Below are 27363 nucleotides of genomic sequence, written 5' to 3'. Positions count from 1 at the left end.
ACCACTGTAACAGGAACAAGCAAGCAAAAACTGAGGGTGATGCTACTCAATGCTAGAAGTCTAAATCTCAAAATGCACTCACTCGATGCACTCCTTAATGTGGAGAACATCAATATCATGCAGTGACCTAGACCTGGTTCAAGTCTGCAGAGAGCACCCCTGCAGTATCAGGCTATAACGCATACCACACTTTTCGGCCGTGTAACCTGGACCGGAACACCAAAGGCAGAGGTGTGTCCATATTGATTAAGCATATCCACACCTCCAGGCTAGTTGCTCAGCATAATGCAGCCAAGGTTATCCAAGTGCAACTAACTCTGGGCAAAACTGCAATCCAAATTGTAGCTTGCTACAGATCCCCCAACATGCCCCAGGATTCCCACTCCTCTTTTCTTGATGTACTGGAAAATATTAGGGTTCATCCAAACACCCTAATAATGGGCGATTTCAACTACCCCACCATTAACTGGGAAAACTACTCATGTACCAACTCCTTTGCTCAACGCTTTCTGGAATTCATTAACTCCAATTCCCTGGATCAACTTATGCACACCCCCACCAGGGGCAACAGTATCCTAGATCTAGCCATTACCAACATGAGTGACCGGTGTTCCACACCTGAAGTCAACCCATCATTGGTCCGATCCGACCATAAGCTAATTACCGTAGATATCCACATCCTGCCCCCACCCCCCATGGTAAAAACTTTCACCAAAGCCAATTTCATGCTTCTTAAGACAGAAGTGGTGAACTTCATGACACCCATGCAGATGGACAATACAGTTACGACTACTGAATCCTGCACAATTCCAATTTATAAGCACTTACATGAGTGCATGGATCGTGCTATCCCAAACAGAACCAAGATGCTATCCTCCAAAAAAAAAGGAAGCCAATCTGGTGGTCCCCTGCCATAAACAAACTGTACAACAGGAGGAAGAAACTGTTGCAAAAGAGAATAAAATCCCATGAGTGGAGGAGCTCCCTGGTCAGCCTCAGTAAGAAGTTGCGATCCCAGATAAAATCCTCCAAAGCTAGTTATGAAAACAAAAATCGCCACTGATTCTAAAGACAACCACAAAGCATTGTATAGCTATGTCAAGAATCTCAATGGCAACACTCAGATCTGCTCTGAGTTTCAGCACAATAGCACTAAATATACAGACCCAAATGATATTGCCAACATCCTGGCAGATAGGTTCATTGCTAACTTTACCCCCCTCTCACCCCTAAAGAGCCCATCTCTATAATGGAAGAATGCAAAGTTCCTGTAATCACGGTTGCACAGGTAAAAACCACACACTCCAAAGCCAAGAACACAGCATCCATGGGACCAGACAACATCCCAGGCTGCGTTCTACACGAACTGGCACCCCACCTAAGTACCATGTTCAATCATAGCCTCACCTCAGGCTTTGTGCCTGCTGAATGGCACACAGCGATGGTTATCCCACTGCACAAGGGGGGAGCCACCACAGACCCCGGGAACTACCATCCCATTAGCCTGACGAGCCTGCTCTGCAAGGCCATTGAACGTATCATCATGGAACTTATAAACAAAGACATTGGTAATCCCCAAACTCTGGACCCCACCCAGTTCAGGTTTGTAAAAGGCAGATCATGTCTCCTAAACCTGATAGACTTCTTTGAAGCAGTCACGAAAGCCGTAGACAAGGGTAAGGTGGTTCACACAGCCTATCTAGATCTTGCCAAGGCTTTCGACACCATCCCCCACTCTGGAATTATAGATAAACTCACTAAACTAGGTATAAATCCCTATGTCACAAGATCGGTTGCCAACTGGCTCACTGACAGAACCCACACTGTGAAAGTAGCAGACTCCAAATCCGTCCTCAGACCTGTGACAAGTGGAGTACCACAGTGTTCAGTCCTGGGTCCTCTCCTGTTTGGTATCTACTTCTCTGAAGTACAGGCTAACACAGAAGGTCTTTGGCTAACTAAGTTTGCAGATGACTGCAAACTAGGAGCCATAATCGAAACTTCTAACGATGTGGACATCCTACAAAAGGGCCTCATTGAGACAGATGCCTGGTGTCAAAGCCATGGCCTCAAGCTCAATGCCAAAAAGTGCATTGTCATCCCCTTTGGTAAAAACTCTGTACCCATGAACTACAACATAGGCGGTAGTATACTTAACACGGAAGTGTGATAAGAGACCTTGGGACACAGGTGGACAGTAGTCTCTCCTTTGATAATCACATCGCCACAGTAGTCAGGAAATCCTTCTACGTGGCACACCTCATCACAAAAGGTTTCTCATAAAAGAAAAAAAGAGGTCATTGTTCCCCTCTACTCATTACTCATTAGACCCATTATAATAGAGTACAACGCCCCTTTTGGTATGTACCTCACAAGACATCTACAACAACTGGAAAGGCCGCAGAAATACCTCACAAAGAGGATTACCTGCCTCAGGCAGATGCCCTACGCAGACGGTCTCAAAAAACTCCAGCTTTACTCCATCACATATCGCCTGCTCAGAGGTGATCTCTGCCTAACATACAAAGCTGTGTCAAACCCAGAGCTGTTGGACATGCTCCACTTAAAGAAATCTCAATCCCTCTGAGCTACACTCTCTAGGGACCTAAACCTTGTCACTACAATAAACAGAACATGCCGGAGGGATAGATTCCTGTCCCAGAGACTTCCCATACTCTGGAATAAACTACCTATCTATATCAAACAAAGCTCCTCATTAGCACTCTTCAAGAAAAATCTTGATGATTGGATGGGAAATAGGAAATTCACCCCTGGGATCACCTCTGTGGCTCTGCTCGACAGTGGCGCAGGAAAATAATTTTCTTGGGTGGCAAAAGCCAGGGTAACTTTTTGGCTGGGCTTGTATGGGCCCCAGGGCCAATAGCCTAGCACCTACCTATGAAGAAGAACTGATGTAATGGCGTCGGCTGCATGCTTTATATCCCTGACGTCGTGGAAGATGAGACAGCAACCAATGCAGGACCCAAGACTTTGATAATCAGGCCGACTGAGGGCTACTGCAAGCAGATAACCCAAATGTAATGACTGCAACAGTGAATACACTCTAACATCTACATTTATGGTAAGTGTACACAACTGTACTTTTTTTCCCACATTTGACAGATTCATAGTAATTTTTGGTAGGTCTTTCAGCATATCCTTCTGGGTTGCGCACCTAAGGTCATTCATACCTATATGAGACACTACCAGATCATTGCCCTATTTGTCATGTGTGAGGAATCGTAGAGCCCTTGTGAAGTCCTAGATTTTGGCACCAGAAAGCCAGGTAGTTGTCATTCTGTTCAGCATAGTGGATGTAGAATCAGTTTGCCTGATAATAGGAGTCTCTGGTTAAGACAGGTCTGCTTGGGTGCACAAAGTTAGTTTTAGTAGAAGGCTTCCATTCTGCAGCCTAGTGATGCAGAATTCTGTGATTTTGGTCAAGTTGTGTTAGTGGATTGTTATCAAGACTGTTAAGTCACAATTCTTGATGGATTGGGATTTGTTTATTTATATTACAGCCTTGTTATGTGTGTGTGTTTAGTGTGATCTTGTGGAGACCTGGATGAGTTTGTGTTACTAAGTGAGATAGTGTCCTCCATGTTACAAGTAGACTCTCACAAATCATGTCATACTGGTCCCAGCACGATTTGATTGTCAGTGAGGATTAGGCAGTTCCAAGTGCAGTGAGATTGGAAGCAGGAGGTGTGGAAGTAGATCAGATGTCCATGTTTGCCAGGTGAGTCAACTTTTCCAGAGCATTAGTTTATATACTGAAGTAATTTAGTCAGTAGGCAGAGAAGATAAGTCAGTTAGATGGATTCACGGTGCTGTGCTGTGTTGAGCAAAGTGTAGTAGGTGAGACTAAGATGCCCTAACTCATGCAACAACTACATGAACCCACAGGGAAGAAGTTATGTATTACAGGCCAAACCAAGTGCAACACATAGCTGTAGTTTGATACAGTACACAAATTCAGTCCCAACAAACAGTGTGAGGGCTGAAGATTTGGTTAAATTAACCACAGTAAGGTCAGAGGGGGTAGTACAGTACACAGTTACAGTATTACAAGAGTAATAAACAAATTATGTACAGTAACAGTAGTATGAGGTCTCCAGTAAGAAGAGCATAGTACGGTGCTCTTTTGCAGTATTACAGGAGTAGTAAACACATATTGTACAGTAACAGTAGAACGAGGGCTGAACAGGTAATTAACAATAGTAAGGTCCGAGGATAGTATGGTAAACGGTTGCAAAGTTAGGAGAGTAGTGTACAGACTCCGTACAGTAACATCAGTGTGAGGGCTGAAGAGGTAGTTAAATTAACCCCAGTAAGTCCAGAGGGTATTACAGTACAGTGTAACAAGAGCATTGTATAAGTGCTTTGTAATAGTGTAATGAGGTCTAAAGTAGTAAACTACTGCATGCAATGTACTCCATAATAGCAGGCAGTCAAGTGGAGCCGTTACACCACCCGTCCCCTTGCACATGTAATGATACATTGGGGAAAACCTGTTCACCCAAACCACAAGAGTCTTAGGCTGTAGTCCTGAGTATTGAAGCTGAATTTCCTTTTTATAGCACTTCAATTTTATTTTTTTTTGTTTTATTTTTTAGCCAATTTAATTGGGTAGGTACAGTGGCCCATTGACCCTTTTCAGCCATGACTCATGCCAGTGGCAAAAGGCAAGAACTTACAAAATGCATAATAGTATGAAGAAAATAATCAGCAAGGCTACCACGACCATAAACTTTATTAAAGTAGATGAGCGCTTTCACATTTACTGATGTTTCATCAGATCCATGCAAAATAGTATGTTACAGTTGAGACTTCCAAGATAGCTGCAGACTAACAGCGCAACTCCAGCTCACACAGTGTGAAAACAGAAACTCAGCAGAGAAAGCCAGTAGACTTGTATTTCTGCGTAAATTTCAGTAACTGTCTAGTAAGTGCACTGCCTGGATGCCAGGAGAAAAGAACAACAGAGGACCTGGAAGAAAATCCGCTACAAAAAATGAGGAAAAACATTGACTGGGAAAAGTACTTCAGTTCACTAAAAAGCAGTGCAAGCTCCAGGCATGACTTCCAGTAACCTAGTGAAAAATACAAAGCAGCTGTACACAGACCTGATTAAAATAAATGAAACGTTGAGTATATCAACTCAAATAGCAAAAGGGTGGAAAGAATGAAAGAAGCTTTAAACAGATATTCAGATAAGGTGATAAAACTGCAAAGCTCAGAGGTCGAAATGAAGACAACGCTGGCTGAATGAAACTGATCAGTGAGAAATGTTTAAAAAAATAATAAAATTAGAGGACAGAGCACATAGGGAAAACATGAGATTTTCTACTGAACCAGAGAAACTGGAAGGAACAGACTATTAATTTTATGAAAGCACCAATAAGCAACTGGAATGGTATTCCACAGCAGGAGTTGTTAGCTGAAAGGGCACATGGTGTGTACGCTCCAAACCTGGCCATGAGAAAGCAACCCAGACCTTTAAGTAAAGATGAAGTCCTACCAGCAGAAGGAGTTGATTCTGACAAAACTGTGGCAGAAGGACAACGTACTAAAAGTGGAAGAAGGCAGAGTGTTTGTGAAGAATGATTACTCACTGTACACCAGGCATAAGAGAAGTAAATTTATTCCACTGTTCAGGGAATTTCGAGAATCAGGTGTGAGATTCAAACTGCTGTAAACAACCATCTTCAAAATATTCTTTCCTGAAGGGACAGAATACTTTTTTGATGCAGTACATGCTAAAGAGGAAAGTTTTTCCAACAAAGTGAGCTGTAAAATAGGAGGAGATTCTGCTGCTTGTTCTTCTGGTGATAAAGACCACAGAGAGACTGTGCCAATGAAACCTTTTCCAGTGTTTCAATGAAAAATGCTGGAGAGAAGGAAGGGAGCATGAGAGTTGTCTAGAAGAATAGAGTATGTTGGAAATGAAATAGAGGCAGGATTTGGGAGATGAAGATGAACAAGAATAAAACCAATAACTTGGAAGTAGACAAATGTGGCATTACAAAGCAGTAATATTTGTGAAACATGATTTAAGAAATTCTAGAAATATTGGATTTTATGACTTAGTTAAACTTGTAGGGGACTCTAAACTTGTAGGAAACTCTAAAGCATATGTCCTATTTCTTGTCATTAATGTTCAGAAAAATACTTAGGAGAGGGGAAGAGGAGGGAGAAAGTTAACTGCAAGTAAAACATTTTTTCTTAATAGTAATATTTTTATAGTGCATGATTTTCTTTGCATGCTATAAAGTTGTTTTCTCAGTTATTTTTAAGTGTAATGGGGATACTAATTTAAACAGGTGGTCCATTTTTTTTTCTCCTTTTTCCCTCAATCTCCTTGTTCAGTTTTAAGAAATGTAGGAACTGCATTGTAAAGGAAAAAAAAGAAAAGTCCGATCAAAAGCATGAACATGACAAAAAAAATTGATGTACTTTTTCTCATTCTTGCATAAGGGAATGATTGGATTAAGGCCCTTAACTTGATCTAGTAACAAGTTTTAAGAGAAAGCAGTAAATGAAAAAGAACATTGAATATTATAAAGGTTTGTCTAGCAAATCGTGTCTCCATGGAGACATCTGATAGATAAGTGGCTAAGAGATATTTTTCTGAAAGCATTCAACTGTTTTCCCATCTGGAGAACTGTAAAGATAAGACAAAAACAGACAGCACATGCTGTACAATGCGTCTTTGCATGGATATCCTTTCTTTTAGGTTAACCCAAGTGTGTGAGTATGGCTGTCCATTTGGGATAATTGATCTTCTTCCTGTTTCACTGTTGCAGTCATCACCTGTGGGTTATCCCTGATGTGGTAGAGCTCGGCCGGCCCGAATACCGGAGTCAATTTTTTTTTCCCGTCTGCTGCCATTGCCTGTAGTCTGATGTCAGGTAGTCAGTGATGTAAAGCAAGGCAGTCGATGTCGTTACATCAGTCTTTCTTGCCGTGGAGCCCCTGGCAGAAGCAGTTCACACGAGTGCTGGTCGGTTGCTACCAGAAGTTGAATTTCGGCTGAAGACGTCTAAAGCTAAGTACCCCATCAGGGATCCTTTTTTTTTTTTTTTTTTTTTTTTTCTTTGCACTAACAGATGTCCGAAAAAGTTAACATTTGTCTCGCTTGTGGAAAGCAAATTCCATTCATACTGTGTCACTTCTTTAGGCCCAGACCACGACGACCCCCATTGCCGGTTCTGTGCCCTGTTTAATGCAAGAACCATTCGCTGTAGAGCTCTTTTTGTAGACAGTTATTTTTGTTCTCTGTCTTCACATTCCGATATGGCGTTCGTCAGCCAACAATCTGTGGACATTCTGAAAAAATGTAGAGATAAAGATAGAGACAAATCACACAAAGCTAAGCCTTCTGATGACGCTACCGCTAAGCAGGTCATCAGTTCTCTGGAATTCAGTGAGGTGCTTTCACAGCGCGTGATGCCCAATTTGATATCTACGCAGGCCTCTACCAAGACCCTTTCGGAGTCCGGTATGCCGCAGAAGTCATCTTCATCTTCCAAGCCTTTGGATGTCTCTGCCTCTGTTGAGTCCGGAGCCGTGACACAGGGACCGGGTTCCGAGGAGGCCTTTCACACTACTGAATCTAGACAAAAAACAGCATCTTCTCATCCAATTACCGTTTCTCTCAGACCGGATTCTCTCAGGCCTAGAAGCCAGGCCACTCCTAGGAAATCTGCTTCTAGCCACCATCTTGCTACTGCTCCACCACCCCAGGTTTCGGGTTCAATCTCCCAGATTCAGCAGGAAATTTCCCTCTAAGCACCGGTCCTTCCCTGTACCTAGCAGACAGGGCCAAGGTAAAAACCCCGCAAGGACAGAGCATCCAGGCCCCTATCCCAGAGCCAGCAGAGAAGCAAACAATGGACCACTTCCATCTCTAAGGCAGGGAGTTCTAAGCCAGTCTTCTATGGCAAACACTCACAATGAGCCCCCCTCTGCCCTCCCTTCAGTCATCAGAAACTAGGAGGAAGGCTCTCCCTCTTCAAAGATGATTGGCTTTCTATAACAAAGGGTGAATGGGTCTTAAAGACCATTTTTCATGGATACAAATTCTCTTTCAGCGAACTCCCAATTCTAAGAGGGTACCCAGACTTACCTCCAAATCAGTGGGTAGAGACAGTGAAACAGGTCCAAACTCTCATATCCCAGGGGGCAGTAGAACCTGTCCCCTCAGATCAAACAGGCAAAGACTTTTATTCCAGACTGTTACTTGTTCCCAGAAAAGAGGGCACTTGGCTCCCCATCCTGGATCTATCCATTCTGAACACCTCCCTGGTGGTCCCCAGATTCAAAATGCTAACTTTGCAGCAGCTGCTGCCTATGCTAACAGAAAATGCCTGGCTAGTGACCCTAGACATAAAGGATGCCTACCTCCACATCCTCCTCAGGAAATATTGCAGGAAATTCCTGCACTTCAGAGCAGTCTCGCAACACTTTCAGTTCTCTGCGCTGCCCTTTGGCTTATCTACTGCTCCTAGTGTATTCACCAAATGCTTGGCCCCAGCCATAGCATTCTGTAGACAGAGAAGTATGCAAAGAAAAGCTGCTCCAGGACCTTCTCTTTGTCCAATCACTCCTAACTTATAAGTGCCATACACTATAAAGACAAAATGATCAATTTTAACAATTGGCTAAAGTATTGGTGTCATTCAAAGGGGATCCAGTGTCTGTCAGCCTGGGATGACATGCTCGACAAGCCACGTTGCTTCGCTAGGGACGGCTTGCACCTGTCACCCCTGGGTTTTCGAATTCTGGCAAAGGCTTTTGCCTCCCCCATAGTGACTTTTTTAGGCAAGGCTCAAAAGACAAACCCACCTCCATAGACAACACAAAGAAAAAAAAAACTAAGGGTAATGCTGCTCAACGTCAGAAGTCTAAACCTCAAGATGCACGCACTCCAGACTCTCCTCAGTATGGAGAATATCGATATCTGTGCAGTAACAGAAACCTGGTTCAAGGCTCCCGAGAGCACCCCAGCACTAACAGGTTATACTTCATACCATGCTTTCCGGCCCCAAAACTCGGACCGAACCACAAAAGGAGGGGGAGTATCCATATTTATCAAAGATGCCTACACCTCCAGGTTAGTGGCACTGCACGAAGCATCTGAGACCATCCATGTGCAACTAACAGTGGGCAAAACTGCCTTTCAGTTTGTAGCCTGCTACAGACCACCCTCCCAAACACAGGAACCTCACTCGGCTTTCCTGAGAACACTGGAGAATATGAAGGTCTCTCCAAACACCATTATATTGGGTGACTTCAACTACCCAAACATTGATTGGGAAAACTACTCAAGCCCAAACACCCTCGCCCAACGGTTCCTAGAATTTATAAACTCAAATGCTATGGAACAACTGGTCACCACTCCCACAAGAGGGGAAAACATATTGGATCTGGTCATCACCAACATGGGGTCTCTATGTTCCACACCAGAGGTATACCCCTCATTGGTAAGATCAGACCATAAACTAATCTCACTGGACATCCATATTCCGTCCCCACCCCTAGCCAAGGAAACCACGGTGAAGAACTTCTGAAAAGCAAACTTCACACTTCTCAAAACCGAGGTGGAATCCTTCAAAGCCCCCGGGCCAGTGGAAAATACTGCCCAAAATGCAGAATCCTTTACAAAAGCATCCTGTGGACACCTACAGGAATGCATGGAGCAATGCTATCCCAAATAAAACCAAGACTCACTCCTCCAAAGGCAGGAGACCTGTCTGGTGGACCCCGGCCATAAATAAGTCATACAACAGAAGGAGAAAGCTACTACATGATAGAGTAAAATCCCAAAAAGGTAAGGCATCTCTGATCAGTACTAGCAAGAAACTACGATCCCTCATAAAATCATCTAAGGCCAGCTTTGAAAGAAAAATTGCACAAGACACTAAAGATAATCACAAGGCCTTCTTTAGTTATGTCAGAAACCTGGGAGGCAACTCCCAGATATGCTCTGAGTTAGTGCAAAATGACAAAACATGCACTGAACCCACAGACATTGCCAACATCTTGGCAGAAAGGTTCAGTGCAAACCCCCCCCCCAAAAGAGCAAATGTCTATCCCAACAGAGTGTAGCCTTCCTGAGATCACAGATGCACAGGTGAAAGCTGCCCTCTCCAAAGCAAAAAAACACAGCATCAATGGGACCAGACGGTGTCCCGGGCTGCATCTTACACGAGCTCCAAGAAGAACTAAACCCTCATATAAAGTCACTGTTCAATCTCAGCCTTACTACAGGATATGTACCCAAGGAATGGCATACAGCAACAGTGGTCCCACTCCACAAAGGTGGTGCCACAACAGACCCCGGAAACTATCGCCCTATAAGCCTGACTAGCCTGGTCTGCAAAGCTATGGAGCGTATCATCATGGAAATAATAAACAAAGACATTGGGAACCTCCAGACACTGGATCCTACCCAATTCGGCTTTAAGGGCAGATCTTGCCTCTTGAACCTGGTCGATGTCTTTGAAACAGTTACCAAAGTCATAGATGAAGGGAAGGTAGTCCACACAGCCTACCTGGACCTCGCAAAAGCCTTCGACACAGTACCCCACTCGGGCATCAGAAATAAGCTCACCAGCTTAAATATCAACCCCTATGTCACAAGATGGGTTGCAAATTGGCTCAGGGATAGAACCCACATGGTCAGAATAGCAGGTGCCATGTCAGACTCTAAACCAGCTACAAGTGGCGTCCCACAAGGCTCAGTCCTGGGACCTCTCTTGTTCTGTATATATTTTGTCAGAGGTACAGGCTGACACGGGTGGACTATGGCTGACCAAGTTCACAGATGATTGCAAACTGAGTGCCGTAATTGACTTTCCGGCTGAAATGAGCATCCTCCAAAAGGGTCTCGCAGAGACAGATAACTGGTGCCAGAGCCATGGCCTAAAGCTAAATGCCAAAAAGTGCATAGTCATCCCCTTTGGGAAAAACAAAGTGCCCACAAATTACCACATAGGTGGTAATCCATTAAGTGCGAAAGAAGTAATTAGGGACTTGGGGACCCAAGTAGATAGCAATCTCTCCTTTGACAGTCACGTTGTCAAAGTGGTTAGAAAGACCTTCTATATAGCCCACCTTATGAAAGGATTCACATCTAGATAGAGAGGTCATTGTGCCCCTCTACTCATCAGGCCCATAATTGAATACAATGCCCCATTTGGGATGTACCTTACCCGACACCTGCAGCAACTGGAAAGACCCCAAAAGTACCTCACCAAAAGGATCAAGGGGCTCAAACAGATGCCCTATGCAGCTTGGCTAAAGAAACTCCAGCTCTACTCAGTTGCATACCGCCTACTCAGAGGCGATCTGTCTCTGACGTATAAAGCCATGTCCAACCCAGAATTAATGGACATGCTTCACCTCAGGAAATCCAAATCCCTTAGAGCTACACGCTCCAGAGACTTGAACCTCAGCACAGAAATAAATATGACATGCTGGAGGGACAGATTCATATCCCAGAGGCTCCCCTCACTCTGGAACAAAATCCCAATCCATGTTAGGCAGAGCCCCTCACTGACCCTCTTCAAGAGAAATCTTGACGAGTGGATGGGAGATCGTAAGTTTACCCCTGGGATCTCTTCTGTGTCCCTGCTTGACAGAGGTACAGTAAACTAACCTTAAAAGGGCTACCTTCTGTGACCTACTATACAGAGGCACAGTCAACTAATCTAAAAGGGTGGTGAAAGCCAAACACACTCGGGCTAGGCTTATAAATGCCCTAGGGCAGATAGACTAGTATCAACCTATGAACTTCCCTAGGGTTCACCATCAACGAGAAGGGAATCAAAGCAAAGCTCCACCAGGAAGATAATTTTCTTGGGAGCTGTGCTAGACACAGCTTCCCAAATGGCCTTCCTATCCCCAGAAAAGCAGAACTTCCTGCCTCTCTACTTTACGCAGCTGGTTCCAGAAGTCACCTCACGTCTAAGAAGTTCCTGCAAGCCCTGGGGTACATGGCATCTTGCATACTTCTCATTCCTTTGGCCAAGCTTCACATGAGAAAACTTCAGTGGTATTTAAAGAACCTTTGTTGCCAGCACTGTCAGTCCCTAGAGACCTCTCTCCCTCTGATGCCATGTATAAGGGCCGAGTTTCTCTGGTGGGCAGAGGCCTGTGCCAGGAACAAGAATTTTCCCTTCATCCTCCTCCCTTCCAGCCAGACCATCACCATCACCGCTTCAGACATTGCTTGTAGCGCTCACTTAACAGGCAGGTACACCCAAGGTCTTTGGGATGCCCAACAACTTCACTTGCACATCAGTCAGAAAGAAATGATGGCAGTACAGATGGCTCCGACATCTTTCAAACCCCATCTCAGGCCAGGGGTTCTCCTTATAAAAACAGACAACACCACAGTAATGTGGTATATCAACAAACGGGGGGGACCCAATCTTACCCCCTGTGCAGGTTAGCCATGAGCCTGTGGCTTACAGCTACCTCCATGGGTCTACAGCTTATTGCACGAAACCTACCAGGGGTCAACACCCTGACAGACCACCTAAGCAGAAACTTACTGGACCTCATGAATGGCAGATCCACAGGGAAATATTTTTACATAAATTTCATAAATAAAGATATTGGGGACCTACAGACACTGGATCCTACCCAGTTCGGCTTTAAGGGCAGATCCTGCCTCTTAAACCTGGTTGATTTCTTTGAAACAGTCACCAAGGCCATTGACGAGGGGAAGGTGGTCCACACAGCCTACCTGGACCTCGCAAAAGCCTTCGATACAATACCCCACTTGGGCATTATAGATAAGCTCACCAGCTTAACTATAAACCCCTATGTCACTAGATGGATTGCAAACTGGCTCAAGGACAGAACCCACATGGTTAGAATTGCTGGAGCCATGTCAAGACTCCAAACCAGTTACAAGTGGTGTCCCACAAGGCTCAGTCCTGGGACCTCTCTTGTTCGGTATATATTTCTCGGAGGTACAGGCCAACACGGAAGGACTGTGGCTGACCAAGTTCGCAGATGACTGCAAACTGGGCGCCATAATCGACTCTCCAGACGACACAAGCATCCTCCAAAAGGGCCTCATAGAAACAGACAACTGGTGCCAGAGCCATGGCCTCAAGCTAAATGCCAAAAAGTGTATAGTCATCCCCTTTGGCAAAAACAAAGTCCCCACAAATTACCACATAGGTGGTAATCCATTAAGTACAGAAGAAGTAATTAGGGACCTGGGGACCCAAGTTGATAGCAATCTCTCATTTGACAACCACGTAGCCAAAGTGGTTAGAAAAACATTTTATATAGCCCACCTAATCATGAAGGGATTCACATTTAGATCAGGAGAGGTCATCATGCCTCTTTACTCATCCCTCATCAGGCCCATAATTGAGTACAATGCCCCTTTTGGGATGTACCTTACCAGACACCTTCAGCAACTGGAAAGACCCCAAAAGTACCTCACCAAGAGGATCAGAGGGCTCAAACAGATGCCATATGCTGCCCGGTTAAAGAAACTCCAGCTCTACTCAGTGGCATACCGCTTGTTCAGAGGCGATCTGTGCCTGACATATAAAGCCATGTCCAACCCGGAATTAATGGACATGCGGCACCTCAGAAAATCCAAATCCCATCGAGCTATGTGCTCGAGAGACTTGAACCTCAGCACTGAAATAAATAGGACATGCTGGAGGGACAGATTCATAACCCAGAGGCTCCCTTCACTCTGGAATAAAATCCCAGTCCAGGTTAGGCAGAGTCCCTCATTGACTCTCTTCAAGAGGAATCTTGATGAGTGGATGGGAGATCATAGGTTTACCTCGGGTATCACTTCTGTGTCACTGTTAGACAGAGGCACAGTATACTAACCTTGAAAAAGGGCATAGCAAAATAAATTTAAAATGGGTGGCGAAAGCCAAACACATTCTGGCTAGGCTTATAAATGCCCTAGGGCAGATAGCCTAGTATGAACCTATGAACAAATCACTCGGGAGTGAGGGACTCTGGAAGTGGATCTCTCTGCCTCGCACCTCAGTCACCAGCTGCAAAAGTTCTGTACCAGGGAGTTTCACCTCCTAGCATGGAAGGTGGATACCTTGACCTTCCCCTGGAGCTCACTGTTTGTATATGCTTTCCCTCCTCTTCCCCTTATTCCCAAGGTACTGATCAGAATAAGGGAGGAGAGACCAAAGGCCATCCTCATTGTTCCAGATTGGCCCAGACAGCATTGGTACCCCTTACTGCGCAGCCTGACCTTACAGCCCCCCAAGCAGCTTCCCCTGATCTCAGACCTCTTGACCCAGGTGAGGGGGAAGATGCTGCACCCAGACTTAAAGACTCAATCTTTCAGCATGGCTTATACCTTAAAAGCTAACTAGGAGTCCCTGTTAAGCAAACAGGTCCTACACATCATCACAGAGGCCAGAAGGCCCAACACCAGAAAATCATACGCAGGGAAATGGAAAATATTCTGCTCCTGGAACCAGTCCAGAGGGGCCAGTTCCTCCCATCCTTCCATCCCTCTTATCTTTGATTATTTAGCTGAGTTGCTCAATAGTGGCCTTTTTCTTCTTTGGTAAAATGCATGCCTCAGCCATTTCTGCTCATTATGATTCCGACCCACCCCTCTGTCTTGATTCAGCAATTCCTCAGAGGGGCTTCTAATATCAGACCTCCCAGAAGGCCTCCCACTCCACCCTGGGACCTGAATTATGTTCTAGAAAAACCTCAACCTCCTTTCGAACCTGCTCCTTCTACAGAATTGAAATACCTCTCCTGGAAGACTGCCTTCGTACTAGCTATCACCTCAGTCATAAGGGTATCAGAACTTCAAGCTCTCATGGCTGTTGAGCCCTTCATCATTTTCCATGTAGACAGGGTCTCCCTGAGGACTAACCCCTCCTTTATGCCCATTGTGGTATCTGATGTGACCCTCAACCAGGCCATACACCTACCCACCTTCTTTCCCAACCCTCAAAACAAGGGGGAAAGAATTCTACACTTGCTAGACGTGCACAGACAACTCTGATATTATCTACTGTACTAAACCATTCAGAAAAACAGATCAACTACTTGTCAGCTTTGCCCCTGGGGCAGAGGGGAAGCCCATTTCCAAACAAACCATTTCCAAATGGATGTCACACTGTATCCATTTCTGCTACAGACTACATGGGACCCCTCCCAAGTCTATCTGTACCCATTCCACTAAGGCAGCCTCCACTTCCACAGGCTTCCTCAGAGTAATTCCCACCAAGGACATCTTGGAAGCTGCCACCTAGACCTCTCTCCATACCTTTACAAAGCACTACCACCTACCTCTTTTTTCTAAGTCTAGGGCAGGGTTTGCCTCTGCGGTTCAACGCTTAACAAAAAAGCTGTTACACATAAAAGGTGGGAATAATAACTTCTTAACACAATTGTGCTTTCTGTAATGTCTTTAAATATCAGCGGTTTCACAGACTAATACTAAAAAAGAAAGTAGTGAACCATATTAAAAAATGCAGTGTGCAAGTAGCTGCCCTACAGGACACACACTTGGAAAAACTGATCATGTGCATTTGATAAAGGAAGGATCTGATGTCCTTTTCATTCTTCCTCAGCATATGGGTTCAACTCCAATCCTTGGATCCGACTCGGCTGCTTATTCCAGACTTAAGTTCCACTTCCTCCCTCTCCCCATAATGCTGTATTGCATCCCCAAAGCCTTAGATGGCATTTGCCACCATTGTGAACAGACAGATTTCCAGGTTCTTGAGCCAATAGTTTCATGAGTTAGAAAGCTTTTATTCCCCAAAGCTCACCCAACCAGATCTATGGCCACATCATCTGCTTACTTGTCAAGAACATCTATTGACAGCATTTGTGCTGCAGCTACATGGTCCAGTGGTCATACTTTTGTTAGTTATAAATTTGATATTATTTCTAGGAGCAGAGCTGCCTTTGGATTGGTGGTACTCTGGAATATCCTTTCATGAGGGCCACCCAAGATCAACAGAGCTGGCAACTGTGTCTCATAGATTGAGGAAGAATGAAAAGGACAACATCAGATTTAAAAGTTATATTCTTACCATAACTAGGAAATCTGCGTTGTCCATTTTCATTCTTCCTCAACTTCCCTCCCATTCATTCCTGGAGAGACCTTTTGGCCTGCATTGCAACTTGCACTTCTAAGTTTGAGCCCTGTCTTTCCATCAAACTATTCCTGTCTCTGCTTAATATAGAGATAGGGTAGTAAACTCAGTCTGAGGCTTTGCGGATGCAATAGTACATTATGGATAGAGGGAGGAGCTCGAGAGCTGGATCCCAAGTCTAAAATAAGTGGCCGAGTTGAATCCGAGGATCGTCTCCAAACCCATATGTTGAAGAGGAATGAAAATGGACAACACAGATGCCTAGTTATCTAGTTATGATAACATAACACTTAATTTTCAGGATGGTTATTTTGCAAAATACCTGGGACAAAGGAAAAGATGAGTACTTGCATTAATTGCAAGAGGAGCTCCCATAGTAATAGAAGAGGATAAAACAGATAGTAATGGTAGATTTGTAATACTAAGGGGCTACTGGCAAGGGAGCAGGATTATACTGGCATGTATTTGTATTCAATCTGTGGAGCTTAAGAAAATTCTGTGAGAAATCTGCTTTCAGCAAGGAATATTACTTATAGATGGTGACTGGAATTTGATTTGCAGCAGTGAAGATCTGTCTGGGGGGCCAGGAAGGGAAAATATAACAAAGGAGGGTAGATTTTTGAAGAAATTTATTGAAAATGTTTGTAATGGCAGATGTGAATTGAGTACCAGGAGTTAAGTGAATTTACATATTCCCCAAAATTTAAAAACTGGGCTAGGCTAGACAGAATTTACATTTCACAGGAACATGTGCATTTAATTGAAGGTCTTGATATGCACCCAATAACCATTTCAGATCATGTGACAGTAATTAAAATAAAACAGGGTAATGAAACGAAAATGAGACACTGGCGCTTTCCCACAGAAATTTCTTCTGAAAATGTAAGTCTGGATTAGGATAAAATTTAAAGTAGGGTGGAAGTAAAAGGAAAGGGAGGTATGGTTAAGAAGTAACAAGAATTATTTAGAGGGACTGACAAATGTTTAAATTATTGCAGAATAGGGGGAATCTCACAGAACAAGAGGAGGAACAACTGCTGAATGCTAAACAGAAAATAAAGGATTATCTCTCTAATATGCACGAGGTTAGAAAGATTGCTGCTAAGCAACTGTTTTGATAGTAACTGTAAAGCACAAAAATGTTTAGCATGACTCTGGCAACAAAGTAGAAAGGGCTGTCACCAAGCTCGAGGAGCCTGTAACAAGGAAGGCAAGAGATCCTGTAGAGGTATTAGAAGTATTTCCGAAATTCTATGAAAACCAATATAAAGCAGGGAAATATGGAAATCAAGGAATGGTACAAATGGAAATGTTTGTGGAAGAAACAAATATGCCAAGGGAGAAGTAGAGGAGGGTTAATTACTAGCAGGATAGGAGGAGACTAGATAAGAATGGTGATGTATAACCAATCCATAGGAAGTCCCCAGTTGTAGATGCCATTTAGGAGGAGACTAGATAAGAATGGTGATGTATAACCAATCCATAGGAAGTCCCCAGTTGTAGATGCCATTTAGGAGGAGACTAGATAAGAATGGTGATGTATAACCAATCCATAGGAAGTCCCCAGTTGTAGATTCCATTTAGGAGGAGACTAGATAAGAATGGTGATGTATAACCAATCCATAGGAAGTCCCCAGTTGTAGATGCCATTTAGGAGGAGACTAGATAAGAATGGTGATGTATAACCAATCCATAGGAAGTCCCCAGTTGTAGATGCCATTCTTGTGGAAGTCTAGAAGCTAGGAGGGAAAGAACTGATAAAGATCTGGAAGGTTTTGTTTAACAGTATTTTAAGAGGAGGAGAAGTACCAACCTCCTGGAAGAAAGCAGTGGTAGCTATAATACCAAAAGAGGGCAAAGATCCATCAGATTCAGCTAAATACAGGCCCATTTCAATACTAAACCATAAGCGTTTTGTTTATAATGGCTAAAGCAATGGTAAAAGTGTTTCCAGATTTTATAAGATATAAATCAGTGGTTTTGTGGAGGGAAGGCAAACATTTGACATGATAGTGTCCTGCCCAGCAATGAAATGTTACTGTTTCCAGTTTTGTTTTACATAACCTACATTGTCCATTTCTCCCACGTTCAGTAGACTTTGTAAACCAGTGTGTACATCATAGTCGACTATTTTGGGTTGCCATGTTTAGCCTTTACTCTCTCGGTTTCAGTTCACCTCTTAGATATTCCTGCTTCAAATCTTCATCAACATGAGGTTGCTCCAGGTAATCTGTGTACTTACCACTGCATTTGTTGTCTTTCCATATTTTTATTGTCTCGTCCGCTGTTTTTCTTTATATTCTTTTTTTTGTTTTTTGACACATCCAGTTGCTTGCTGATTTAATTTTACTTCTGGTTTGATTTCCATGCCGTCTTGGTTCTGAAATGCTTCTGCTAAGCACAGGTGCCATCTTAGACAACTTCTCTATATGTTTTTGAACGTTTTAACTATGTTAGGATCTGGTGAGGTCAGTGAATGTGTGTGCAGTCCCACAACTGTGGATCTGTACATGTAGTCTATTTCGAGGAGGCCCATACCTCCTTCAGAGCGAGGGATCTATAATTTTGGTAGCACTGTTTTTGTATATCATTTGGTAAGCATGAAGTAATTTTCTCGTCTAACTGGTTCTATGTTTTTGTGGCCAGTCAGTCACCCCAAAAGCTGTAAGAACAGGATGAGCAGCAAATTGACTTGTAGCTTGGACTTAATTCTTAGATGTCAAAGCATACTTCAGTATTAGGTTTAGTCTTCTAAAGTATCCCTTACTGAGCTTTATTCTTATTTGCTCATGTTTTATTGTTGACCTTTCATCTATTCCCAAGTAATTATACACTCCCTCCTGATCAAGTTCCTTTATACTACATTCCTTTTCCATGCTGATATTTTCCTGGTGCTGCAGTTTTACTTTTATAGATGTTGCTTTCACATTTGTCAAGACCAAATGTCATTCTTACATCATCTGAGAACGTTTTAGCCATTTGTAGTTGTGCTTTTATTTCCTTGTCCAATAAACTATATAATTTTAAATCATCCACAAGAAATAGTTGAGATTTCAGCAATGGTGACGAAGAATCACTCAAGAATATCTCCCTTTGACTTTTTATCCCTGGGATAATAATTTGCCCTTTATGACTTTAAAGTTTTTTGCCGCCGTTGCATAGTCACTGCTGTGTAATTGAGCGTCATAGGGTGTATTTTGTACATCTGCAAGCATTCCATTATGCATGAATATGGGATGCTGTCAAATGCTTTTTGAAACCTATCAGTGCCATACATAGATTATAGTTTCATAAGCAAGTACTAGGCTAGCTGCCCTTGCAGGCCATTTCAGGCCTCACCAGTTTCCCTTTTTGGTCTCCAAATAACCTATCCCATTTGGTTATACATTGGCCTTACCCATCCCAGGGTCGATAATTGTATATTACTCCTAATGAGAATAACTGGGCTCATAGCAGATAATTTGAGGGGACTCTTGCATTGGATAAAGCATTTAGGGAGCCACATATATTCATTAGTAGTACACTGAGGTAAATGTTCTGCTTCCTATCCATACATCTAAGTTGCACATGAAAGTGGCAGGGATGAACTTTGATGTGAATAGGGAATCTGTTCCATAGTGACTGTTTTTTCTGCAAAATATACCTGTCCCTCCAAACCTTTCTTTTGATGTTGTAGAAGAGGTTTAGATCTCTAGTCTGTGTATTTCTGATGTCATTTGACTTGCTGATATGCAGTAAATCCATCAGTAATGGGTCGGAGGATGCCTTGTATGCTAGACACAGGTCATCTCTCTCTTAGCAGTGATGTACTGGCTATCAGAGAGTCTCTATAAGATTTACTGACCTGCACATGTAAATTTTAGTGTGTGTGTGTGTGTGTGTGTGTGTGTGTGTGTGTGTGTGTGTGTGTGTGTGTGTGTGTGTGTGTGTTTTACACGCACCACCTACTTTTTTGTGAGATTTATTATGGCTTATGTCAGCCCTGACTTGCAGTGATCTATTATTAAAAAAAAAAAAAATTTTAAGTGTGAAAAGGTAATTAGGTATAGAAAGATTGTATCTTTGCAGACGTTCTGAACGGAAATGAAGAAGGTAGTGCTGCATTCTAGGTTTGTCTTTGTCAGTGATTCGAGTCTGTTTTGTTGTGTAGCATTAAGCACATCTGTGTGGTCACTTTATCACTGAGCAGGGTGTAGTAACCAGTAGGATGGCTTAGGGAAGGGGTGGACAAGCTGAAAGTCTTACCTTGTGTATAACGCTCTGTTCTCTTTTCCTTTTCAGAAACGACCATCTCCCGTAACCCTCCACCCCTTCCACCACCACCTCTTTCTCGTCAGCACAGCCTTGACGGAGGTCTTCAGCACTCCTGGTACAACTTGTCTTCATCACCTACCAGCGGCAGCCTTGCTGATACCCCATTCTCCAGACCAGTCCCTGAGCCACCTGCTGGACAGCCAGAGGAAGAGGAAGGAATGCAAGAACCTGAAGAAGGTTCTGTTGCCTCAGTACGGCTGCAGCAGCTTCAGCCAACAAGTGCTGGTTCTGAGGATCCTAATGATGGAGGGAATTCAGCTCTACGTGCCCGTGCTGTGGATAACCAGTATTCGTTTGTTTGATATATACACATTTGAAAGTGGATCACAGATCATGCCCCACTGCCTGCCTACTTATTACATGCCAAACCAGAACAGGAGGAAGCAAGAGGAGTCTGTGCATCTCTCATACCTTTCAGTATTGAAATTGCCCCACCATCTCTAAGTATCACTTAGTTTGGAGGTAGTATGGTTGGACTTGTTGCCTTCAGAACAGAGGAAGGTGCATGCTGCTGTTCCTCCCTGGTATAAGGGATTTAGGAAAAGCCATAAGGAAGGGAGGAATGTTATAACCTGATCCACAAAGAAAGCCTCAGTTCCACAAGGAGCAATTGTTTTCTGCAGCAGAATCTTTGTATCACACATCATTTGGCTGTTTCAGATTTTTTTTTTTTTACCTTGTTGGTAAGAGCTGCTTAGGTTACAAATGGTGTGTCATGCTTTATGGACAAATGTAAAGCAAACTGCCTTGCCAGGAATTGGGGGAATACATCTTGTGAATCGACAAAGCACTCAATTTGGTACTCGCATCTCCAGTGCTGCTGTTTTCCCCTTTGTAGTGCTTCACTCAGTGTAAGGTGCTTGCCTGTTGTCCACTTCATCATGTCTGAGTACATCATAAGTTTAGGGTCAAAGGCCAGTAATGAAGTAGTTCAGTTTAGTACAAGATGTTAGTATTTTATTAATATGTGCATTGCAAAAAAAAACAGGTCAATAATGTGTATTTAAAGGGGGATTCATTTTTAAAGTCCTATCAGTTCAAATATGACCAGGTGAATAATGCTTCTAAGAAAGATTTGTAACTTTGTAAGTGATGCATTTCAGAGAGCCCCTCCCCCCCCCCCCGCCCCAGTATCTTTTCTTCTTCCTACTGACCAATCCATCATTTGATTTCCCCATCCTAACAGCAACTGTCATAGTGAAGGTAAGAGCTGACCAGCTGGACCATCATCAGGGTGGGTGAGGTGTTTTCTCTTCTGATCTCCTCCCTCAACAGTGACTGATGGTTTCTGCAATACTAGGTCCCATGATGAATGTGCATTTCCCCACATAAACCAGTCCTCGGTTGCAGTGTGGACGCTGTTTGGCAAGCCAAAGGCACCTCAAACTTTCCCAGGCTTGTTTCATTGCTGCATGACTTTGGCCTTTGCAAGATGTCCATAAATGCAGAGAGCCAAGCAGTCTCCATGTTCACCTCACCCACAAAATTGACAAATGGAATGCAGCCACTCATGTATATCCCTTGTCTCCTTCTCAAGCACCAGGAGCACTAGTCATGGCCAAGTACTCTGTGGCCTTTCGGGGCTTCAAAACACTGTGCCCCAAGAGCTGACTGGAGAGATGAGGCTTTAAGGAAAATTTGTGGAGCAGTATTGAGTAGTACTGTGTTACATTGAAAGGTTCCTGTCAGCAAAGTGTTACTGCAAAAGAATTTCCAGAATGGGACTCTTTATGTTTTCTGAAAATTTTGGAGGAGCAAGTGGAGATAGTAATGGATGAGCTGTTAACATTGTTAATATAAAAAAGTAAATAGTAATTTGTATAGAATGTAGATTTCAGAGCTGTGTCAGACATGTAAAACAGGAAGGTTTGTAAAAATAAGCTGGAGAACCCCAACCACCCTACTGTTAAACAGCATCAAAAGCCTTTATGCTGAAAGTGTACATTGTTTTTGTAATTCTTAGAACGTGGCCTTTCATGTACTGATTTCTTCTTGCATTTGGAAGGTTTGCTGAGTGAAACTAAATGCAGTGTACTTGTTACTTCAGGGTTTGGGGGTAATTGTTGGGGAGATTGAATGCTTGATGGAATGTTGCCATGCTTGGTACCCATGACCTTCCTAATGGAAGCAGATGGATTGTCAAGTGGGGCTAAGGCTTGCGTAAGTTTGAACTAACAGAAGGAAAACAAGTCCCTGAGAAAATGGGGAGAGATCTGCATGTCTGAATCTTGTGCAAAAAAACACATTTAGTGTAGGGGGTAAGTGTAGAGGTTCATCATAAGGCATTTTGGTGCATTGTCTTCATACATGGTAGGAATGAGATAAGCCACAGGTGTGAGATGACCACAGGCATTTCCTACTTCCAGCCAGGTCTCGAGCAGTCAGCTGACCCTGCTTTGTGTGAAATCACATACCACTGCGTCACCGTCTGCGGGAAGTTGACATCAGTCCACACCCTTGCTTCCTTTCACTTTTTTTTCTCCAGAAGTAAGCAGTTGTATGTATTGCTTCACCATTTGTTGGTGACTTTGTTGGCTTATCTGAGAAAAAGTTAAATACAGGTTGAAACTATGTACAGTTTCAGCTTAACTGAATTTATACTGTTTAATAACCTCTTACAGATTTTTTTAGCCATTAATATTGACTTTTTGTTGGCTAAAAGTGTTTCTGCAAGAGTTTACTAACATGGATTCTTATGAGAAAGAGACTTTTCCTAAAAACTACCTTTTAAAGTCCTCCCCCAAGAAACTAATTGTTGAGAATTGTAACCATTGTCCTATATTTTCTAAAGTTAAAAGAGCAAGTTGTATAAGCAAACTAAACTAGTAAGGAAAACTGAAAATCATTGAAAATCATAGGCTTTCATGGAACATCGTAAACACTTTTGTCAAAATCAAGGGGATGTGCAACTCTACTTTTGTGAGAGCGCCCAGTTTTAAAACTAGGATATCCCCAGAAAAGGGCAAAAAAAAAAAAAAAAGTGTCCTAGGCACCATAAGGTAATAAAAGGGTGAATCCTAGAAAATTTGAGCAGGGGACTGCCTCCTATCCACAATAGACCACCAAGGCTTCAGCTGACCGGCCAGAGATCCCACATGTCCTTATCTTATTCTTTCGCTTTTATTCCCTGCTCCTGCGCTCCCTGCCACCCTGGGCCACACTGCTCCTGCGCTCCCTGCCACCCTGGGCCACGCTGCTCTTGGAGTCTTGAGCACTATAGACCATTACACTTAAGGGTTAGCAGTAAAACGAACAAGGGGAAATGTTTATCTTCCCATGTAGATTTTCAGTCTGATTGGAATGAAGAAAACATGGTCAGTACTGACTAGATGCAGTCTTCCCTGGGCCATGATAGGAGTGATGAAATCATTGTCATTTTTGGGTCCCCAATAGATGCTTCCACTCTTTCAGAATGCACTTAAATTTATAAACAAACATTTGAAGTGGAATTGGGTTAGGGGGTTTCTTACCAAGAAGTACATATGCTAGCCATGTAACATCCGAAGCTCTCGCTCATCCCCCTAGTAATTAAGGCATTCAATAGCATGATTCATAAACCCAGCATCTGAAAATCCAGACAGCTTCTGTCAGCTCCAGAGAGGTTTTCAGTATGTATGTACAAAGCCCTGTTGAAGACTCATCTGGTATTTCTGTGGAGGTGGCTGTGGGGTACAAGTTGGTACCAGTTGTTCATACAGTGCCAAAGAGGGAAATCGATTCCTTTATAAGTGTGATAAAAAGTATGTATGTTAGCGACCCTGAGGTTCTGGACTACCAGTTGTCAGATGAATAATAATGTATTACTTGAGGAATATCTTCAAACGTATTAGAGTCAGTTCAGGCACTCTAGATAATTCTTTTAGGGAAGAAATTAGTAAATTAGATGTTTGTTTCAGGGATGTTTTCATGTCTTGTTGCATATACAACCTTTTTTGATTATGTAAAGGGTCAGCTGTTAAATGTCCTGTTCAAAAAAGAGTAATTTGTTTAGTGACCCACCTCAGGAGTTTTTGAAAAGGTGGGAGTGAATGAGAAAATAATGCAATTTCAGTAGTTATTTCAGCCTCCAGTCTGCAGGTATTTGAGTAATTGCATTTCTGAGGCATGGTCCTTATCAGGTGCAAACAGTGTAAGGGGTATAGACATTTGCAGAAGCAGTAGCAGTCCTGGAGTCAGAAGGGTTAGAGTAGAAAGCACTGGGAACAGGACCCAGTGACTGGTCTCCCTTCAGCACTACTAATCTACCCTGGTGATTACTGGAGCCTCGTTCCAGCCTTTGTATTCCTGGCCTAGACTTATGGGAGGGATACATGTTCCTTGTTCCCTTCCTCTGTGTCCAGGTCTGACATATGGGAGGGGGTACAAGTTCCGTGTTCCCATCTTGTGCATCCCAGGCCTGACATTTGGGAGGGGGACACGTTCCTTGTTCCCATCCTGTGTGTCCAGGCCTGACTTATGGGAAGGGTACAAGTTCCTTGTTCCCATCTTCTGCGTCCAGGTCTGACTTATGGGAGAGGTACAAGTTCCCTGTTCCCATCCACTGCGTCCAGATCTGACTTATGGGAGAGGTACAAGCTCCTTGTTCCCATCCTCTGTTTCCAGGTCTGACTTATGGGAGGGGTATATATTCCTTGTTGCCATCCTCTGCATCCCAGGCCTGGACATAAAACAGAGATCCTTTTCAAAAAAGCATTGATTTTTCCTGATGTCAGACATATCAGATGGGTAAGTGAAGTTGTGACCACCTTTTGAGGGTATCCCTTGTACACCAAAGGACCAGCCAGAGCATGTGCCAGTCTTTGCAATGCTGCTATGGAAATGAAGTGCAATCTGGAGATCCTTTTATTGAAGGAGGAAAAGGGTGTTACTCAAGATTGTTTCTTTAGTGTAACTTTTTTATATCAGGTTTAAACATTATGTGCAGGTAAAATAGTTCCTGATGTTTTCTCCACTTACCTTGGCTTTCTGTGTTGCTGAAGGTCTTTTTGTCCATCACTTAAGCTGTGAAGTACACTTGTTTATACATTCCTGTTCACAGAGCCCACTTTTTCTTGGCTTCAGAGTGGGAAACAAGTGTCAGTCTGCGACTTCTGCTTTGGCCTTTTGGATGCACCAAGTATTCATTGTCCACATGGCTACAGTGCTCATCCTTCTGAGACTAAGGGGGTGGTGCACTTGTATCCCTATCTGGTTGACTGATACAGGCATCTTCTGTAGAAAAGTTATGGAAATCTCTGAATGTACTAGTTCACTAATTTTAGAGTTTATTAATCACCCTAAAGACACAAGTCCATCTTAGACCCTTGTCAACAGGAAACATTCCTGGGGCCATTCTGGATATGAAAATGTGTAAGGGCTTGTTGCTAGAGGACACAGTACAACTGATGAAAGGACTTTTTCCTCCTCCAGGGACCTTACTTGGGGTAGTGTTGACGTGTTCTCTTCCATTATCATGTAACCAAGAACAAGATTTGCTTGAGAGTGATCCATTGGTACTGAGCAGTCTTTGCGACTGGCATAAGTTCATGTGGAACACATCCTGTCTCTGATTCAGATTCCTGCTGTAGTCAGTGAATTTGAGTAGTATTATCAACATATGTCCAGTAATCTGGGCCTCCCCTTTATCCTGTTAGAACCAAACCAAAGTCTAATGGCAGATGCATAAGGCTGTCCTTGGAAACACTTTTTCCACAGCCTCCAGTCTGAGGTGCAGAAGCAGCATGTCAGCTCTAGGATGCTGGATGTCCATTACAACATTCTGTTTTTTTTCCAGCCATATACGAATCCAGGGACATTGAATGTTAATGTTACAGTAGTAATGTAGTACATTCGGAGGAATGGGGAATCCCATCTCAAATTTCCTGTCTAGATTGACCTTGGTGAATTTTGATCTGCCAAGTTGGTCTGATTTTGTAGCTTCATGAATGCCACATGCCCAGTCATTAGAACTCTGTAGCAGATGGCACCCAAGCACTTGGAACTCATTGCTTCACATGACTGGATACAGTTGAGAGCAGCATTTGCAGACATTATAAAGGCATGGGGCAGCTGAGGATAAAGCTGTTTGCATCATGTGTGAAGCTTCTGGTAGCCAGATTTTGCTCTGATACCATGTACCGAGCCACTTGTAGCAGATGCATTTTTCATCAAGGGAAATTGTTTCTTTGTGCTGTCTGATCTCTGTCAGAAGGTACTCTCTAAAGCAAGAAAAGAGCAGAGTTTGTCCAGAAAGCTCAGAACTGGCCAGGAAAAGTCTGGTGCTTCAGTTGTTGCAGATGACCATGGAAAAGGTATTGATAACTGTTCAAGTCAAATCTGGTTGTCCAGCTTGATGCAGATGACAGTGGGGAATAGTCCCCAAACTGATGCAGTGCTGCACCAGTAGTCTCAGGAGCCTGGAACATGTCAGATTAATGCAACACTGCCTTTTGTTCTGTGCAGCTGTGTTTACATACCCACAAATAAACTAGAGGGCTAATACGAGAGTGTGTCCTGTTTATCTAGAGGAACTCCATTTCTACTTTTGTGTAACACCATTGGTATAATTTGTGCATAATGTTCCATGCCTCGGTTCTTGCTGTACTCTTGTAGTTGTATAAACAATGCCCTTCCTGCTCCTGTGTTAAGGGACATCTGTTGGGCACTTTTGCATGTACCCCACTGGATCCACCAGTCTCCGCTAACAGATTATTCAGTTGTTTGTTGCACTTCAAGCCATATGGAGGACCCCATTCCCTGGTCGATGATCTGGTTTGTTTATAGAAAAACTGTGTCTGCCCCGTTTTAAATCTGTCAGTACAACTGAATTAAACACATCTGTCGTGGAAAACCCCCCTTCTTCATAGCTTCTGTTTATCCAGCCGGCTCTCTAAACTTCAAGTTCTAGGCTCTTCTACTTTTACATTCCATAGGAACA

The 27363-nt window shown here is 43.3% G+C and overlaps 1 protein-coding gene across 2 annotated transcripts in view; it reads left to right on the top strand.

Annotated features, from left to right (window-relative positions):
- SH2B1 (SH2B adaptor protein 1) overlaps nt 1-22472 on the top strand; it is a 509649-nt gene extending 487177 nt beyond the window's left edge. The window contains exon 8 of one of the 2 annotated variants that reach the window (XM_044086540.1): nt 20415-22472. In XM_044086540.1, the coding sequence (XP_043942475.1) occupies nt 20415-20749 (335 nt within the window). In that variant the 3' untranslated portion in view covers nt 20750-22472. The remainder of the gene's footprint in view (nt 1-20414) is intronic. The other variant, XM_044086541.1, reaches the window with a different exon arrangement.
- Nucleotides 22473-27363: the final 4891 nt, after the last annotated feature.

The sequence above is a fragment of the Protopterus annectens genome, chromosome 10.part0, assembly GCF_019279795.1.
Source record: "Protopterus annectens isolate FY-2018-M chromosome 10.part0, PAN1.0, whole genome shotgun sequence".
Lineage (NCBI taxonomy): Eukaryota > Metazoa > Chordata > Ceratodontiformes > Protopteridae > Protopterus > Protopterus annectens.
This window is presented reverse-complemented; position numbering and strand designations above follow the sequence as displayed.